The 18,376-nt window shown below is 39.8% G+C and overlaps 1 protein-coding gene across 1 annotated transcript in view; it reads right to left on the bottom strand.

Annotated features, from left to right (window-relative positions):
• The window catches only part of VWF (von Willebrand factor), a 116,774-nt gene that overhangs the window by 3,277 nt on the left and 95,121 nt on the right, over positions 1-18,376 (bottom strand). The window contains exons 43-50 of the mRNA XM_021540069.1: positions 18,022-18,171; positions 15,010-15,120; positions 13,502-13,685; positions 12,445-12,485; positions 7,754-7,864; positions 4,814-4,912; positions 3,289-3,417; positions 1,334-1,373 (exon numbers count right to left, since the gene is read on the bottom strand). Coding sequence (XP_021395744.1) covers positions 1,334-1,373; positions 3,289-3,417; positions 4,814-4,912; positions 7,754-7,864; positions 12,445-12,485; positions 13,502-13,685; positions 15,010-15,120; positions 18,022-18,171 — 865 coding nt within the window. The remainder of the gene's footprint in view (positions 1-1,333; positions 1,374-3,288; positions 3,418-4,813; positions 4,913-7,753; positions 7,865-12,444; positions 12,486-13,501; positions 13,686-15,009; positions 15,121-18,021; positions 18,172-18,376) is intronic.

Here is an 18,376-nt window from a genome sequence, read left to right as displayed (position 1 = left end):
TGTCCACGAAAAACTGAGCTACATCCAGGCAAAACATCATTGGGAATAAGGATTTGAAGGTACATTCAATAGGGGAGGTTTTAGGCAGGCAGCACATCACTTAGATCAGTTTGCCTTTGCTGCTGCAGGGAGGTATCACTTGTAAATGACTCTGTTAAATAAATCTATGCATTGATCTGTGCTCATCTGGAACTAGTTTCTCCTCAATTACAGTGATTGGCACTAGCTGCCCACTACTCTGTCTTTTAAATCTCAAAATCTGCTTTTGTTAATAAATAATTTTGAGTATTCCTTACTTGTAGCCTGGTAGATTAAAGCTCCCTTAACCAAATTACCTCTTTGATCCATTTGATGACAGTCTCTCAATAGCTTTCTGACTTCTATCTCTCAAGCCAGAGCTCAGTGATTATCCAGACAGGCAAACTCTCTAGGAGTTACCATCCTTCATCAAGGGTATTATTGCAGCAGCTCCTGTGCCAGTGTGGTGATGGGCTGCTATGCTGGCCATATTTTATTTATGAGCACATGCATAGCAAAAATAAGAAAATTAAAAGACATAACACAGGCAAAATGTTGATATTCTGATCTTAAAAGAGAATTTCAATCCTTTGTTATATATTTTTTTAAATTTTATATAAACTACAGTATTATTTTTTTAATTACAGAGGAGAAAACAGAGGTTATCTTCTCACAAATGCATCAGTGATTCATTTCAGAAATGAGAACTCAACCCTGCAATCCTTCTTTATGTAAGTAAACCCTTCCTACTCTCACAGTCTGACAGACATTTGGATTATCCACCCAAAGATGCATGAAATTAAGGGTTGCAGGATTGACCCCTAAAACTGACAAATTTAAGAAGCAGTCAGGCTGTTCCATAGGAATGCATTTCCCCTACTATTTTTGGTTCATATGTTATCCAAAACATCACTGCCACCTGGGTTGGGCTTTTTTGATTAATTAATTTTAAGTTGATTTATTATTCATGAAGTGTTTTCCTCACATATTCACTAGTATCAGGTTATGTGACATGTCAGGCTGTCTGTGCAGGACCATTCCTGTTATCACCAGATGAACAATAAAATAAAACATTCATAATTAACATCTGCATAAAATGTGGAGAGTATCTATTTCTTTCTAAGCACCAGGCAATACTGTCAAAACACATGTTCTAGATGACAAAACATGACAGCAGCATGTCAGAGGATGGACTTCTTTGATGGTTTATTATAACCACATTGCTAAGCTCTGGTTCATTAAATTGCATGTTATGGAAAATGTAGGTACTTACACACTGTCTTTTCCATACAAGATTTCTGGATTATCTACTTACATGTGTCACAGCAAGTGTTGCCAATTTTTGCAATTCTGCCCTAAAATGATAAGAAAAAAAAAAAAACCAACTCAAATTTTGGCACAAGTGATATACTTCTGATCTGATGAAAGAAGATGTATAAAGCAGGGTACTAGGCAAAAAAAAACCCAAACAAAACCTGAATTTCTATATTATACAAAATCATAAATCTACATTAATAATCTCTTTATAAATTTTAAGATTTTGAGCTTGTGATGATATTTTATGGTAGCTAACTGGAAGTGGTTGACTTATTAGCAAGTTCAATACCTGAAAATATTGCTCTCACCTTCTATTAGGAGCTTTCTAAAATAAAGGCGTCAAATACAAATAAATTCCTGAAAACCAGACATTCAGGTTTCAATCTGTTTAAGAAGTATCACATCTGTCAAGTAAGTTTGAAAAACCATAAAACTTTGTTTCTTGTTTCATTGCTATCATCCAGAATATAATTTTCAGTAGTATATGTATAGTGCAAATTATTGAAAAACTATAGTGAAATGCAAAATGGAGAAATAGTTATACTGCAGGGTGATGCCATTGTTCCACTCAACCCCTGAGCTTACATGCAAAATTTTGATCTGCAACAAGATGAAAACCATTAATATTTAAGCTGAAATAGTTCTGTTTGGGGGGATAGGAGAAGAATAAATGCAGTTTGAGCAATGCTGTTTAAAAAGTAAACTGATTTTCACTGATTTTCTATTAACATCACTTGAATACAAAAATAACCCAAAGCCTGTAATATAATGCAGCATTCTTTTCTTAATCTTGTTTATACAACAAAACCATGTATCACAATTTCACAAAGTGAGAAATACCCTGTAGAAGCTTTAGTTTTCCCACATTATACACGAATTGCCCATTTGTTTCATGTGTATGATCAGACTGGTTTGGCCACAAGCTTTACTAAAAGTTCCCTGCTTCCTGCCATGCCCAAGAAAATTGGAGCAGGTGGATATAAATACCTGTAAGATGTGTAAAACCCCATGTGCAAGGCCCCATGTGCTACACTCACACCTCACTCTGCTCCTCATTGTCTAATAAACCTCAAATCACAAGAAAGATGGGTGGGTACCTTGTGCAGGGTTTTTTATCCTGCTAAAAAACTGTGTTGTGGAAATTTGATCTTTCTGCAGTAGTGTGAAAATTCCTTTCCCTAACCTCAAATAATGGCAGAGAAAAAATGTCTTAGCATTTCATATGCATATTTCTCAGTTTGTGTCATTGTCCATACAGTTTTGCTCTGGATCCCAAACTGATAACATTGTTAAAAGAACCACTTGCAAATGTTTGATACTTCAAATATTCAGCTTCATATTCATAATGGAATTAGGCTCAGCAGTCAGCACAGTCCCACAGAAAAACAGCTTCTATTTTCAAACAGAGAAAGCCTACATCTACTGTAAATGCAGGCAAACCCAGTGGGAAGAAATGACCATGTCTGACTCAGTTCAGAAGGCTGAATTATTTCTTTATTATAACTACACTAAAATACATTAACATAATATATAAAAGGAGGATACTAAAACTACATACTACTTTCTCTGACTCTAACACAGCTCGTGACCCTCTCTGAGAGTCCAGCCCCAGGTGGGTTGGATTGGCCATCAGGCTCAAACAATCCTCACCTGAATCCAATCAAGCACTCACCCCAGGTAACCAATTCTCCAACCACATTCCACATGGGAAAAACAAGGAGCGGAAAGAGAAACTGTTTTCTCTTTCTTTCTCTCTGTGCACCTCTATGAAAAATCCTGAGAGGGAGAGAAATGTGCTTGCCACATACATCTTTCTGAATTTCAGAGGAAGTTCAAATTCAGTTTAGCCAAGGTGTTGGGAGAGGGTTGGGGTTTCCCACCCCAGCACACAGAAGGAACCAGGAACATAAGTCCATTAGGAAACCTGGGAACAGGACTTGTTTCACTACTTACTCCTTCAGCCAAGCATCTTCTGGCATCGAAAGGAGGACAGCCAGTGATTCTCCTTTCCCAGATAAATTCTCCTCTCTCGTTTACTCTGCAGGAGTGACTGTCACAGCCATCCTGAAGGGATGTGTTTGCCTGGAAAGATTGAAGGGCTGTTAGTTTTACACGGAAGCAACAGGGGACAGGAAGTTTTCAGGATATTACTTTGCTGATGTCTCAAGGTACCATGGTGGTGACATTCATAAAACATGGAAATCTTTGTTTATCAACAAAGTCGCTATCTTCTGTTTAATCCATGGCCATATTGATCACAGCTCTGCCCAGAGTGCCATAACCTGACCTTTTCAGCTCTTAACAGGGAAGAAATTTCCATTAACTTAGGAAAAAAAACTTCTCTATATGTGAGATTTGGGGGTCTGGCCTGTGATCTGTCTTTCTAAGAGACATATATACAATTATTTACCTTCTGGAGGAGTTGGGAACTTCTTTAGAAAACATATCTATAACCACATGCCCATCCCCACACCAAATCATTTACTTTAGAATAAACACTTCAGAACAAGTCCAGTCATTAACCTCCCACTGCCAACCAAATCCACCACAAAACCACCTCTCTAAGAGCCACATCCACACATTTTTAAAATCCCTCCAGGGCAAGTGATTCAACCACTGCCATGGGCAGCCTGTGCCAAAGCTGGACAATCCTTCCAGTGAAAAAAAAAAATAATATCCAATCTAAACCTCCCCTGATGCAACTTGAGGCTGTTTCCTCTCATCCTGTCCCTGTTCCCTGGGAGCAGAGCCCGATGCCCCCGGCTGTCCCCTCCTGTCAGGAGCTGTGCAGAGCCAGAAGGGCCTCCCTGAGCCTCCTTTGCTCCAGGCTGAGCCCCCCCCAGCTGCTCCAGACCCTTCCCCAGCTTTGTGGCTCTTCCTGTACTCTCCCCATCTAAGACTTTTCACAGGAATGGAATAAAAGAAAATTTTAGATGCTGTTTCTTGCAACAGAAGCTGGAGTTTAACAAAAAAAATATCCACTCCTGTTTAAGAGCATATCCTGCAATAAGGCCAGGCTGGATGTGGTTCTTGAGCAACCTGCTCTACTGGAAGGTGTCCCTGCTCATTGATACAAGATTATCTTTGAGGTCCCTTCCAACCCAACCCATTCTATGATTCTATGCTGGAGAAGTTTCTCAAAATTCACATTTTCAATTTAACTATTTCACATTTTAAATGAGAGTTTTCATTTCCTCTAAATACCTGTTTGAAGTCATATTCCAGTAAAGCTCCTTGATAACAGTCCTGAATCTAAAATGGCCCTCTAGGATTTTGCACTGGGGTATGAAGTCACCCATTTTTTTATTTACAAACAAATTAACTTCCTTGATCAATTATTCCGAGATACAAAAAAACACTGGTAATAACATGTTGCCTAATCAAAAAGGAAGATAAATACATGTCCCTGGGGTTCAACAGAAGTTGATGATTCATTTACATTTACTCATAAATAAAATAAAGAGTGCTTAAAACTTACCTGAAGATATTGAACCCTTCCATCTCTCAGTCTGATGCTACATGAAGTTGGCACACATTTTCCACAGCAAGAGCCAGGGATTTCATGCCTTCTGTAGTTCTAGAAGGTGAAAGACATTTTTCTAGGTTTATTTTGTTTCAAGCACACATCCTGTATTTACTTTAAGAAGCTTTTTTTTAAAAAAAAAAAAGATTCAGTGGACAAAATGACAGCCAGCAAAATGCTTCTCAGTAAAACCAATGAATTCTACACAGTGCAACATGGAAAAAGTAGTTGGAAGTGCTGAAACTGGAGAGAAAAGGGCAAAATATCCAATAAGCATTGGGCAGGGAAAGGGCAGAATAAGGGAAAAGGAGAGCAAGAAAGAAAAGAGGAATAATGGAGCACCACAAACCACATCGAAGGGAAAAACAGTGGCAGGAAAAAGAGCATGGGAGAATGAGCAGCACTAGGTGGAGAGGCAGAAAGGTATAGAGTGAATGATGGAAAGGAAAAAGCCAAACCAAGCAGAAAGTAACCGAGTTAACAAATGAAGTGTCCCACAGTAATGTCCCCAGCTGCTCCAGACAACCAACAGCTGCTTATGATGAGATGAACATTATTAAGAAAACAAACACTTTCTGGTTCAGTGAAGACATGCATGTTATCCATATGTTTTTTACAGAAAGAGAATTTGGGGAGGGGGAGTTACTATTAAATCATTGGGGGAAAACATAGTGCACTGTTATTTAGGTGAACTTTCCCTACTATCAAAAATACAAGCACCTAAAGCAGATCATAAAATGACCAAAAAATGACCCTCCTGAGCAGAATATGCTGAGTTGGCTGCACTTCAATTGCCAGTGCTTTTCCTTACACAGCTTCAGCATCCAGGAGAAAGCAGGTGCTCCTGAGAGGATTTGTACTCTTAACCTATTTGTACTCTTAAATTTTATCCATTAACAAAGAATTGCTTTTAATCTGGGTATACCATGAAGGCAAAGGCTTTGAGACAGGAAAGATCCTGTGAATTGTGTGAATCCCACTGGCCTTAGGGGGATGAAGACATTCTGTAGCTTATTTGATTTTTTTCCTCTCAAGTTCCACAACTTCATTACAATGGCTAGGAAGTGATATATACTCCTAGACCTGAAACTTCCCTTGGGTAGCTGCATATCTCCCAACCACAAGTTCACAGTCCTTAATAAACCCAAATGGAAATGGCCCTTTCTTCAGGGTTTTCTGTCTAGTCTGTACTTTTGGGTCGCATGGGGAAAAGGAGCTGTTTGGGAAATGTGTGGGTGGTGAAAGAAGCAGGAGAGGAATGTTTCCCCCTTTTTTTTTTTAATCATGTATTATATTGATTCCTCTACCATTAATTTCTACAGCTGGCTCCTTGCATTAAGCAGCAAGAATGGATACTTGTGTATCTTTGGGTGAGAACATACACATGAACACATCCCTGGCCACAGATTCAATCTGGTGTATCTGTTTGGGGTTTTTTTTTCATGAATCTGCCAGGTTATATTTCGTGGAAGTTATATTTTGAGAAAGATGCTCAGCACTGAGCTTGGCCATTTATTTTCCCTTCAGAAGCCTCTGTCTATAATCAAACCTTACAGAAGAGGTGATATTAGGGTCTAGAACCTAGTATTCCAGATTTTCCTTTTTCTCAGAGGCTACATCCACACCACCAAATAAAAGGGATCAAGGCCAGTTTGATGGCCCAGTGAACAAATGGAACACTTATGAATTATCTGAGCTGCATTCTCTACATGAAACTGGCTGGCCTTGGGTTGTCCTAACCACTGACCTGTCTCTGGATATCATTTGGAAGTCACATCATTGTTTTTGGGCTCACAACAGGCCAGCTGGGACATGGTTGATAATTCTTCAAGAAAAAGAGTTGCAGGAAATAATTTGAGCCTGCAGTCTTGCTCTGTTTTTTAATTGGTAGAGATTACTCTCTACAGAAAGTTAACTACATTTTCTTTCCAGTTTTACTTCAGGATGGGAGATCTGACTCATCAAAAATTCTGCCCCTCTCTGTCCCAAGGACCCTATCAGTGTGTGCCCCTCCTGGACATCAGCCAGGAATCCCACATGATCATGTTAGAGATGTGGATTTTGGGTGCCAAGGCCACCACTTGCACAGGCTCTGTTTGGCTGGGGCCATTGGGCTCCATCCACTATCCAGGGAAAGGATGAAGAAGAGGAAGAGGCATGTAAGTTTTTTTCTGTGAAACTTCTGGTCTGTGCTCTTTGGACACAGGGTGATCAGACCAACCTCTTCACCTCACTGAAGTCTCCCTCTTCTCAAGATATTGGTGCTAAGAGAGAAAACTACAGAATTAAGCAGAGCTGATAGCAATCCTGTCACACTGCTGGTCAGTAGAGTAAAAATGGAAGATCTATCCCTCTGGCTTTCTCAGCCAAAGTCATTCCTTCAGGTGATGGCACCAAAGCAGCAGCAAAGACTTCAAAAAACAGTGGGAACTGATGGGAACAATCACTTCAAATCACCAAAGGCAGGGGCTGGGAACCAAGCAAATGCTACTGAGCCCAGCTTTTAGACAATTCAAAAGAGTCATAGGAAAGGGCTGAAGCATGGAGATCTGGCTGAGCTGCCAGTCCCTGGAGGGACAGACAACACAGTAGGAAAGAGGACTCAGCAGTTCCTGTGGCAAATGATTTGCCAAACCTTATACTGTCCTAAGGGCAAGTAATCTAAAATAAACAATTAAATGTGCCTGTGGAGCTGAGTACCATGTAAAGTTATTTTTGCTACGCTGAGGATTTAGATCAGATTTGGAGCATATCATCTACTTCATGGAAAGAACACAGAGCAAGACTTCACAAAGGCCCCAGAGCTGTAGCAGATGTAAAGCGGTGTGTATAGTGAAGAACACGACTCTCATCAGTCACGTTTCCTGAGGATTCCCCCCAGGCTGCCCCACTCACCGCTGGGCAGGCCTGGCAGCTGAGTTTGGTGCACCTCAGGGTGTATTTGCGAGGTGCTGACTGGAAGCAGTCACACGTCGTGCACTGATCCACCATCAGGCGCCTCCCGTGCTGCAACATCGGAACCAGTTTGTCAGTTAGTGGCCGTCTCATCAGCAAAATCCAGATAAACAAGTGACTTTGGGTTAATTAAATCTCGCACGGTAATTCTTTGCTAGAGAAACAAGAAATCCATGCTGCCAAGTTTCCAGAGATCTTATTTTTTTTTCATCTCTAATTCCAGAACAAGCAGCATGGCATGAGGCTATTTTTCAAAAAAAGCCCTTTAGTAGTCCTTTATCTGAGAAATGGCATTGGCATTTCTTTGTTATTTAAATATCTAGCAAGCAAGAAAGGGATCCTTGAAAGTTATGAAGGACATTCTTTAAATTCTGATTACGTGGTTGCCAAGAGTTCATTTTTTGAATATAATGAATTTGTTTGGCAACCAGTTTTTATTCTAGAGCCATCACAACTCATAGATTATGGGCAGAAATTGCTTGCTATTGTTTTTGTAACAATACTGCTTGGAATCTTTAAAGGCGTAAAAGCTTAAAATTAAGAAAAGACAAATAAAATTTAATAGAACAGGATTAGTGATTTAAGAGCTCTACTTGTCCGTAGTTATAAGCAAATCAGGCTGAGCACAGTTCAAATGCCCTGAGCTCTTCCCCAGTACCTTGTTTTCTGGATCCCATCACCTTTTCAAAGCAAGCAAAAATTACATTTAAAATGCAGAGCAAAAATGCCAAACCACTAAGAAACAAAAGTATGTGGAGTCAGTAATTACCTTACACTGAAAGGCATTTTAAAGACAAACTCTTTCTTCCTCCCAAGTACAAAGCCCTTCATTTCAACCCCAAAATAACAAATCACAAAGGTTGAAAAGGGACAAAGTAGGAACAGCCTACACAAACTTCTAAAAACTAATAAGGTAAATAGACATTTTTTTCTAGATTATGAAAGGTTTGAAATGTGCTTCAGATATTAATGGAATGCCACCACTGATTTCACTTGGTACTGTGCATATTCCCAATTCCTTTTTAAATTATTAACCGCTCATGAACCAAATGGAGCAAAAAACAAGAAGCTGACCAGAGTAACAGTGTAAAAGTAATGCATTTATGGGTAGTTTAGAGACAATTCTGTGAAAGACAAATGTTCTGAGCACAGAATTTTAACTACATTCTTATTCTGTGCCCCAAGACAACAGAGGTGCTCAGGCCTCTATAGCCAGTAACAGTAATGACTCTCTCCTGAGGTCTAGAAAAAGCATCCTCCACATAAAACATGATGAAAGAGGAAATACCAAGGGGGCGATGCCTGTCTTTTAACAGCTTAGCTTGAGACCTGAACATGGGAGTCCTCAGCTTTGCAGGTGTAACCTTTTGTAGTGATTATCATCAATCTGGAAGGTTAAAAAACCTCAATGGAGGCAGGCATGAGGATACACTCAAAATTTTGCTCCTGGAGAGGGAGGGTGTGATGGTTTTGGCTGGGATACAGACAACTTCCTTCCCAGTGGCTGGCATGGGGCTGTGGCTTGGATTTGTGCTGCATACAGGGTGGATAATACAGAGATGTTGTTACTGCTGAGCAGGGATTGCACAGAGCCAAAGCCTTTCCTGCTTTTCCTACTGCCAGGCTGCTGAGGAGACTGGGGGTGCTTGGGAGGCTGGGAGGAGACACAGCCAGGACAGGTGTCCCCAACTGACCAAAGGGATGCTCCAAACCTTATGGCATCATGAACAGAATATACAGTGGGGAGAAGGAGCACCATTCTGCTTGTATGGGAAGGATGAACACCTGGCCAACCATGGCAAGCAGTGAAATAATTCCTTGATTTGCTTGGCTTGCACAGCTTTTACTTTCACCCTCTTTATCCCAGCCCAGGAGTTTTCTCACTTTTACCCTTTCCATTCTCTCCTCAATCCTGCTGGTGGGGAGTGAGCGAGTGGCTGCTGGCTGGGGCTACACTACAACAGATGGAGAGCAAATATCTTATGAAAATCCAGATTTCTTGTCTGGTCTCAACACTGGAAAGCAGTCAGAGTGACAGTTCTAGTGCAGACCACATGGCATTCTTTATCAAAGAATTCCTCAGTGGCTCTAGGCTTTTACATCATAAAGAAAGGATCTACAAAGCCACGATTGATATCACTGATATCCTCATTCATTCTTCTAAGAGTTCTAACATTCCATTTAAGTATAAAATAGATAAAGTTGAATTCACATGATAATCACTCTGAGAGGCAGGAACATAGGGATTTACTAGAGATGTGTTGAAATGAAATTTTCACACACAAGTGCCTTGAGCTTTCGGGAGAATGTCTTGCCCCAATCCAAAATTTGCTTAGCATGACAGAACTGAACAAAATAATGGATTGATACAGATTTTTCCCTTTGTATAACACACCTATAATGTGTTTTCTTGGCTAGCTTGGAACAAAATGTCAACACCTGCTAACCCTGCTCCACAAAAATAACCTGCATAAAGCTCAAATCTGCTCAGATCACCTTCAAATATGTCACTCACTAAAAGCCTGAAAAGACAGATGGGAGATACAGATAATCCTTTTGGTAAATACAGCCACCTGCTTGGAAGCTTGCAGTTAAAACCCACAGCATTGTTAAGAACAGCAGAGCAGATGTAATACATATATATAAATTGCTGGAATATAATATTGGTAACCAGATAGATGATAAAAATGTAAAGGGATTAAGGACACAATCAATTACCAGTAAATCAATTAAGGACACAATCAATTACCAGTAAAAGACTCAAAACTTGGAAATACTCAGGGGTGAGTTAATGTAGGAATTTTCCCTTGATATAAAATGAAACTTGAAGCCTATTCTTAAAGGACCCAACATAAAGGGTTTGAAATGAAAGAAGTATAAACTTCTGTGGACACCACATCTTCCTTCCTGACCAGGACTCTGGAAGCAGACACCGAAGCAGAGAATAGCACAAGACAAAGCTGTAGTGACACCAGGTGCTCAAAATATTTCAGACATGCACCTAATTAACTTATAGTAAGTCATTAAATGAAGCTAGTTTTAGAAATTTTAGGATTTTTTTTCAGTACTGCAGAAGTTGAGAATTTTATTTTGAAGTTTTCAAAACACAGACACTTTTCATTTTGCCTTCAGTGTGACATTTTGTTTCAAAATTTGCTTAAGTTTCATTTCAAATTATTTGTAAATATTTTCAAATGCTAGAAGAAAGAAAAAGTACTTTACTTGCCAGATCAGGTGAACATATTGTTGGAGGAGAAAAAAATTAGTTGGTCATAGCAGAACAGCACACAACTGGAAACAGCTTTGGTTTGCAATACAGAAATTATATATATATGAAATTTATAATCCTGTATAAGAAAAGGTGGCAAGAGCTGCTAATTACCATCCTGCTTGATATTCCCTACAAATATTGTCTTTATAGGATGCCAACTAGTTCTGACAACATACAATAGAGGAATAGAGGGATCAAAGAGAAAGTAGATTATTCCACAATTTATCACTTTTAAACCAGTGTTCTGACAAGAAAGCTTTTATTTTCTGACAAGAAAAACCAAGAGTTTTTCCTTGGATTTAATTCTACAGGGAAGTCATCTCTACACAGAATGATGGATGCTTGATGATATGCCTTTAACATCTAGGAAAAAAAAATATGAAAAAAATATCCAAACCACAATAAATTGATGGAGAAATGTTCTCTCTGCCACACCACTAAAATATAAATATAAATATAAATGTTGAGTACATTTACTTTAAAATAAGTGAAAAAGTAAGACACATGTTGACAAAGCAGGAATGAGTAGGTTAAAGTTAGGTTAAATTACTAAAAAGAACCTGTTTCCCTGGGGGATGGTGAGAATATTTAGAGCTCTTTGACACCAGAGGTGCTGCCAGAATGTGGATTTAGGGAAACAATGGACAATTGACAGAGCTCTCCAAAGATAAATTCGGCATAAATGAGATCAGATGCTTAACTCCTATCATTCCCACTATCATGGGCTGGGTTAAACATGTCTTAATCTATCCATTAAATACACAGTTGAGAACAAATTTCCTCACAGGGCATATCAGCAGGGATCTTGAAAGGGAAAAGAGGTTAAACAGGGAGGAAGCTCAGCTTTCCTGTTCTTTCTAATAGCCAAGGAGGGATACCTCTCCTTCCACACAGGTGGAGGAAGTCTCCATCCTTGCTTTAATCTGCCTTATCCTCTAAGCAAAATATGGGAAGGTTTTGCTTCCCTAAAGTGGGCAAGGATCACTAGGGAGATTAACCCTCATAGAGAGTTTCCTGTGTGTTTGGTAGTCTGCAAACCATTACAAAATGCAGATTACCACAGTTTTTAAGCACTCTTTCCAAGCATCCTTCAGGATAAGGAAACATTGCTGTCCCCATTCTGCAGAGATGCTCTTTGTCATATAGGAAGACCCTGGCAGAGTCAGGAGCTGGACACAGACGTGCTGAGACCCCTGGCACTGCTTTTACTCCAAGGTCTTCCTTGCAGAGATTCTATCTGGAAAAAAAGCTGCCCTGTATTCTGTGTGTGTATATTCCGACAAGTGTGTGTCTTTCAAAAGCTCATTCATATATTGAAATATCTTGCCATCTCAAAAGGTAAGAGGAATTTGTGTCTTACCCCAATAACAGTGCCATTCAAAGGACAACCATTCAGGGGCACTGAAAAAGAACAAAGTATTCCACTTAGCATTACCATTATAATGACAATTCCAAGATTTAATCAAACACAGTTATGCTTTTTGACTCAGTACAGTTCCAGTTTGAAGAAATTTGTATGCAGTTTCGCCGTAAAGAGGCATAACTGAGCTCCCTTACATTATATACCTTGAAAGGCAAGAAATTGTCAGAGCTATACTTGATGCTGCATAAAAATATCTCTGGCTGAGCTCTTTTTGAAAAAGTACATGGCAGAACATAATAAAACCTTCCCCTCCAGTTCAAGTCTCACACTCTCAGAAGATGAACTCTGGTTTTCTGCAACTTAGAGAGCATATATCCTCTCCTCCTCTTACTGCTCCCTCCTCACCCTGTGGTTGCACACACACTTGTCAACTAAACATCACTGTGAGTCTTCCCAGATTGAGGCCAATTACCCAAATGTTTTGATTTAGATTTTTGAGTCAAGACTATGTTAGTAGTCATAGAATCATAGGCTTGGCTTTGAAGGGACCTTAAAGAACATCCAAGTTCCACCCCCCTGCCATGGGCAGGGACATCTTCCACTATCCCAGGTTGCTCAGAGCCACATCCAACCTGGCCTGGAACACTGCCAGGGATGGGCAGCCACAACTTCTCTGGCAACCTCTGCCAGGGCCTCAGCACCCTCACAAGGAAGAATTTCTTCCCAATATCCAATCTAAACCTGCCTTCTGTCAATGTGAAGCCATTGTCCCTTGTTCCAACACTCCAGGTCCCTGTCAATAGTCTCTCTCCATCTTTCCTGTGGGCTCCCTTCAGGTGTTGGAAGGCAGAATCCCCCCTCCCCTTTTGCCCATGGAGCTTCGGGTGTAGCAGCAGGTGCTTCAGTACTCAGTGTCTGAATTCCACAGGAACACTTCAAAGTGGAGCTGTGCTTCAAAAACACACACTTTTCAAACTGCTGTTGGGAACCAGAAAATCACCACATGAAACAATTCCCACTGGAGTGATCCCCTTTGCCATGCCTCAAACCTTACCACATCTGCAGGAAGGACAACAGTCGATCACTTGGTCACAGCGCAGCTCAGTTCCCTCTGGACACTCAGGCACATCCATTTGGGAGCAAGAAACATTCTTCTGCTGCACAAAAACCTCGTTGTTCACACGGACACACTCATTGACAATGCAGCGGTTCCAGGGGGATCGCCACTCTGTGCCAACCTGAGGAGAAGTTGGGAGTGGATTAAACACAAGCAGCCCCTAGATAGAGGAATATTTGTGCCCCTGGATAGAGGGATATTTGTGCCCCTGGATAGAGGGAAAGCCACTCCAGCCAGATGCTGGCTTGCCAAAAGCACATTTACTTCATTTGGAACAGTGTCACTCAACGGTCTCCATAAACCCTTTCTGTGACAATCAGTTCATAGAGCATGCTGAGTTTGTAGAGAGTAAGAATTAAAGGAGAATCCTTCAAAAGGGACAGGTCAAATAACATGAAGAAGGAAAAGCACCCCTAAGTGGAGTTAAATCTGCATTTATTCCCTGGTGACTGGCTGCACTGCACTGCAGCTGAGCAGCCACTTTTTCTGCTGCAACCTATTGCAAATCTGCTCTGCTAATCCTAAAGGAAGTTTTTGCAACAGGCTCTAGACCTGAAACACTTGCAAATGTAGAAAACACGAGATCCTCTTGATAGTTCTCTTATTATCATCACCCACAGGCCAGACAAAGTGGGAAATTCAGGTGCTATTTGTGGGAACAGACAGGGAACAGCAGCCAGGAGGAAGATGCTGCCACAGTTCAGTGCTGGGAGGAGCTCTCACTGCATTGTAGTTTAATTCCTTCACTGTTACAACTCTGAATACACTTCAAGAACAGCAAAACCCATGATCAGATCCCCAGCCACAGTCAAACATCTTTGCTCAGAAAGTTTGGAAACACATTCTTCTAGTGGGTTAAATGCTTAATTCTTCACTAATGACAGAAGAGTTTCAAGAGGACGTAGCAAGGAAGAGATTGCAGAGTATAATTAGTAATGTGTTAGGACAAAAAAAAAAAAGTCAGTGAGAGACAGTGGGACACAAAAATAGGCCTTCTGAAGGCTTGTTTGATAAAGCAGAAAAGTACAGTGATCCACATTAAGAAATCCTCATGCTAAAACAAGGAAAAAGGCAGGTTGCAAAACGACACTTTAACAAGCTTCTTTTTTTAAGACTGCAGCAGACTATAATACAAATTAACTGGGATAATTTAAACAATTAGCTGACAGCCAGGGAGGCATTATACCCAACAAACATTCCTTCAAGCTACCATGGCTGAAATTAGCAATTGTACAGAAAATATCTGGCCTAGAAAAGGGTGGGGAGGATTCACAGGTGGGAATTGACTGGGTAGGTCACAGGATACCAAAAACATTGTCTCTCAGTGATGTTTGATGTGTAGAAGAAAAAGCTGGTAACATCTTCATCTCCTTCCATGGAACACAAAATAATTCCAGGGGCTTTTGAGAGGAGGGAAAGTGTCACAAATCCCACTGGCGCCTCACCTCATGCAAAGGAGGATCTTCATCACCCCGAGGCCAAAAGTGCAGCTCCTCACAGGCAGTTTTCTGACATCTCCCACAGCACTCCCCTTCTGGCACAATGTACTTGTAGCCCTGGAGGAGGAAAGAAAATAAGAAGGATTTCCTTATCCAGGAAGAGGAGTCAAACAAGAACATCCATCCCAACATCTTCTTTTAGGGTCGATGTTTAATGTTAGCAACCTTTTATGAAAGGAAAGTTTGAAAAAGGACAGATGTAATTATGAGGTGTTTTCAATAATTTTTAAAAAAAAACCTTATATATATATATATAAGTATTTTACAATGACAAATTAAAGGTAAAAATTGCTCTTGTGGCATCTTAGAGGTTGATCAGCACTCGCAACTTCCCTTCCCAGTCCAGAAAATTCAAGGGTAAGATTCAGTCTGAACACATTCAGACATCTGTGTTTAAGCAGAGGGAGGATGCAGGTAGCTCAGACATGCAATCCAGGGACCTGTTTTGACTCATCATTTCATCTTTTCATAGGATCATTTAAGTTAAAAAAACCCTTTAAGATTAAGTTGAACCATTAACCCAGCACTGACAAGTCCAACACAGTTTAAAGCAACAGTTCACCTGCAAAAGGCATTTGAAAAGAATTCTACAAAGATAACAAAACAAAACTACTATGCAACACTAGAGATTACCTATCTTATCAAAGTCTAACACCTACTTATGGAAAACTAAATAAGCAGCATGAAAATTGAACAGTAGGCCCTCTGTTACTAACGAAAAACCTTGTAAGTCCAGCAAAATAGGCCAAAATAACCCCCCAACCCACAGAAACAACAGGAATCCCAATTCTCACTATTAATACATATTAATCTCCTAAAGTAAGCAGTTAAATACTGAAACAGTGAAATATCTAAGAAAGCAAAAATAAGCAAGAAAACAAAAAGCTTTAATCTAATTAGAAATAAAATATTCTGTATGTAATAGGCAGTCTCCAAGGGGCAAAACATAACTCTGATCTCATCACAGAGTTCAAAGAAAGATGTTCTGTCACATAATCTTGTTCATGTGAAAAATGCCTGTAAAAATAAACATAATTTTATTTTGGTCAAACTGAATTACTGAGGGATTCCCAACTGCTCCATCCCTTCATGAACTGTCCCTGATTTGCAATATGAAGCACATTAGCAAACCTTGATAATCAATGGACTTTGATTTGGAAGTTTATTTCATATAACATCATCAAATGTGATGCCAGACCTTGACCCAGCTTTGTGAGAAAAGTTGTGCTGTTGAGCATTTAGTTTTACATTACTTTTATCTGCTAAATACATGTCTGAAGCATCTGAAGTATCAGATGCAATTTTCTGCATGGCAAACTAAAGAGAAGTAAAAATCCAAGAGCTAGTAAAGGTTATGGGGTTTTTAGGTTGTTTTTTTGTTGGTTTGTTTGTTTGTTTGTTTTTGGGATTTTTTTTGTGTAGCAAGATAAAAAAACCTCCACCCAAGCTGTTTTCACAGAAATCAGATGACACTGTCAAAAATTATACTGCACAACTTTAACACCTGATAATGAAATTAATAACCAGGAGCAGCAGAGTCTAAACATCATCCTAGTAATGATTCATGATTAAAGTATGTATTTGATATTAATAAAACTTTTAATGCCATCTAATCTGAACTGAAAAATAATTTTAAGGTCAATTCCAACTGGATGACAGCACTGCTGATGTCCTTGATATGTATATCCACTGAATCAGGAGTAAGCAAAGGAAAAAAAAAATCTGAGCTATCCAGATAGTCTAACAGTTACAATTTTGGTAACAATTAAAGGAGCTGAAGAAATGGCAAATTCCCATAAAGAACTGGCATAATTTCCACCAAGTCTTTTTATGTGTTTTTAACCAGATGATTTTTTTTTTTGATGCTGCAATGTCAAGGATCTACAGGTCTACATTAATGAGATTTTATTGGAATAACAAATTATTGATAAATTATTACTATGAGCTGAAACACAGCCAGATGCTTTAGACCTAATATTTCATAAAAATTGCCATAATATAGACAAGTATTTTCTACACATGGAAACTGAAGGGATTGTATTGCAACAGGTAAAAACTCCCACATCTGCTCTCATGGTTTTTCCTGCATTTGGCATTCTCAAACTTACTCACCAAACTCTGCACTTGCTTTGTTGCTTTTTTCCTAATGGATTAGGGGGTTTTGGTTGGTCCTAGAGAATGATGCAGTATTTAAGATTCACAAGGACCACCGAGTCCAGCTCCTGGCCCTGCACAGGACACCCCAACAATCCCAGCATGTCCCAACACTTCTTGAGCTCTGCCAAGCTTTGGGCCATGACCATTCCCTGGGGATCTGTGCCAGTGCCTGACCAGCCTCTGGGAGAAGAACTTTTTCCTAATATCTGGCTTAAATCACATTCCTCTACCAACTCTTTGTACCAATTATCTGTCTTTTCCTGTTTGACCATCTAAATCAATACAACAAAGTGGCTCACACTTCCTTTGCAGGCTTCCAAAAGTAAACCACAGGGTTTTATAGGCTGTAGCAGATGTCTAAGCACAATAAAGGTCCCAGCATGAGATGTCATTACTGCTACAATAGGCAGAGCTTAGCAACAGACAGAGCTGAAATGGGAACTTCAGAAAGTGAACTTGAGCTAGAACAAACATCTGCAATTGAACTTCAGACATCATGAACACATATTCTTCAAGTGGTGTGACAGATACTTCAGGATGAAGTTTTCCCTCTATCAAAATGTAAAATAAATTTGTCACTGATTTTCTTGGCAGCGGGATGCAATCCTAAAAGAATAACTCTAAAAGTCAATAATGCTCAGACTCATGTTCTTAGGTTCTGCTCCCAAGATAATCCATTGCTACAACACTTATTTTTCTTGTTTTCTCCAGTCACTCTCTAAACAAGGAGGCTTAAAAGTGATCATTGCAGGTCCTCACCAGGCCTCTGCTGGGTAATGCATTATTTTATGTGCTACTTACCCGAGAGCAGAACGTGTCACATTCTTTGTCATGACACTCTGTCATCTGAAGTCCTGTAACATCATCCCTCAGACTGCTGCAAGAGCATTCCCTGCATCCATCTTCCCAGGTTGTCCCAACAGGATAGACTATGTTGTTGTGCACACACACCTGTTGAATGTAATAATTAATACATAAAAGAGCACACTGCTGCTGTCAGGGCACATTGCTGGCTCCAAAAGGCTGCATTTTAAGGTGTGAAACCAACCAAAATTCTGTTGAATATTTTTAATCCCTTTGAAATGCTACAGATCTTAAAATTGTTGCCAGCCTGTTGAGGAAAGGAAAAACGTACAAACAAAGCTACTGTTTTACA

Source organism: Lonchura striata, chromosome 5, assembly GCF_046129695.1.
Source record: "Lonchura striata isolate bLonStr1 chromosome 5, bLonStr1.mat, whole genome shotgun sequence".
In the NCBI taxonomy this organism is placed as follows: domain Eukaryota; kingdom Metazoa; phylum Chordata; class Aves; order Passeriformes; family Estrildidae; genus Lonchura; species Lonchura striata.
The sequence above is the reverse complement of the archived record's forward strand: the minus strand, read 5'-3'. Positions and strand labels throughout refer to the sequence as shown.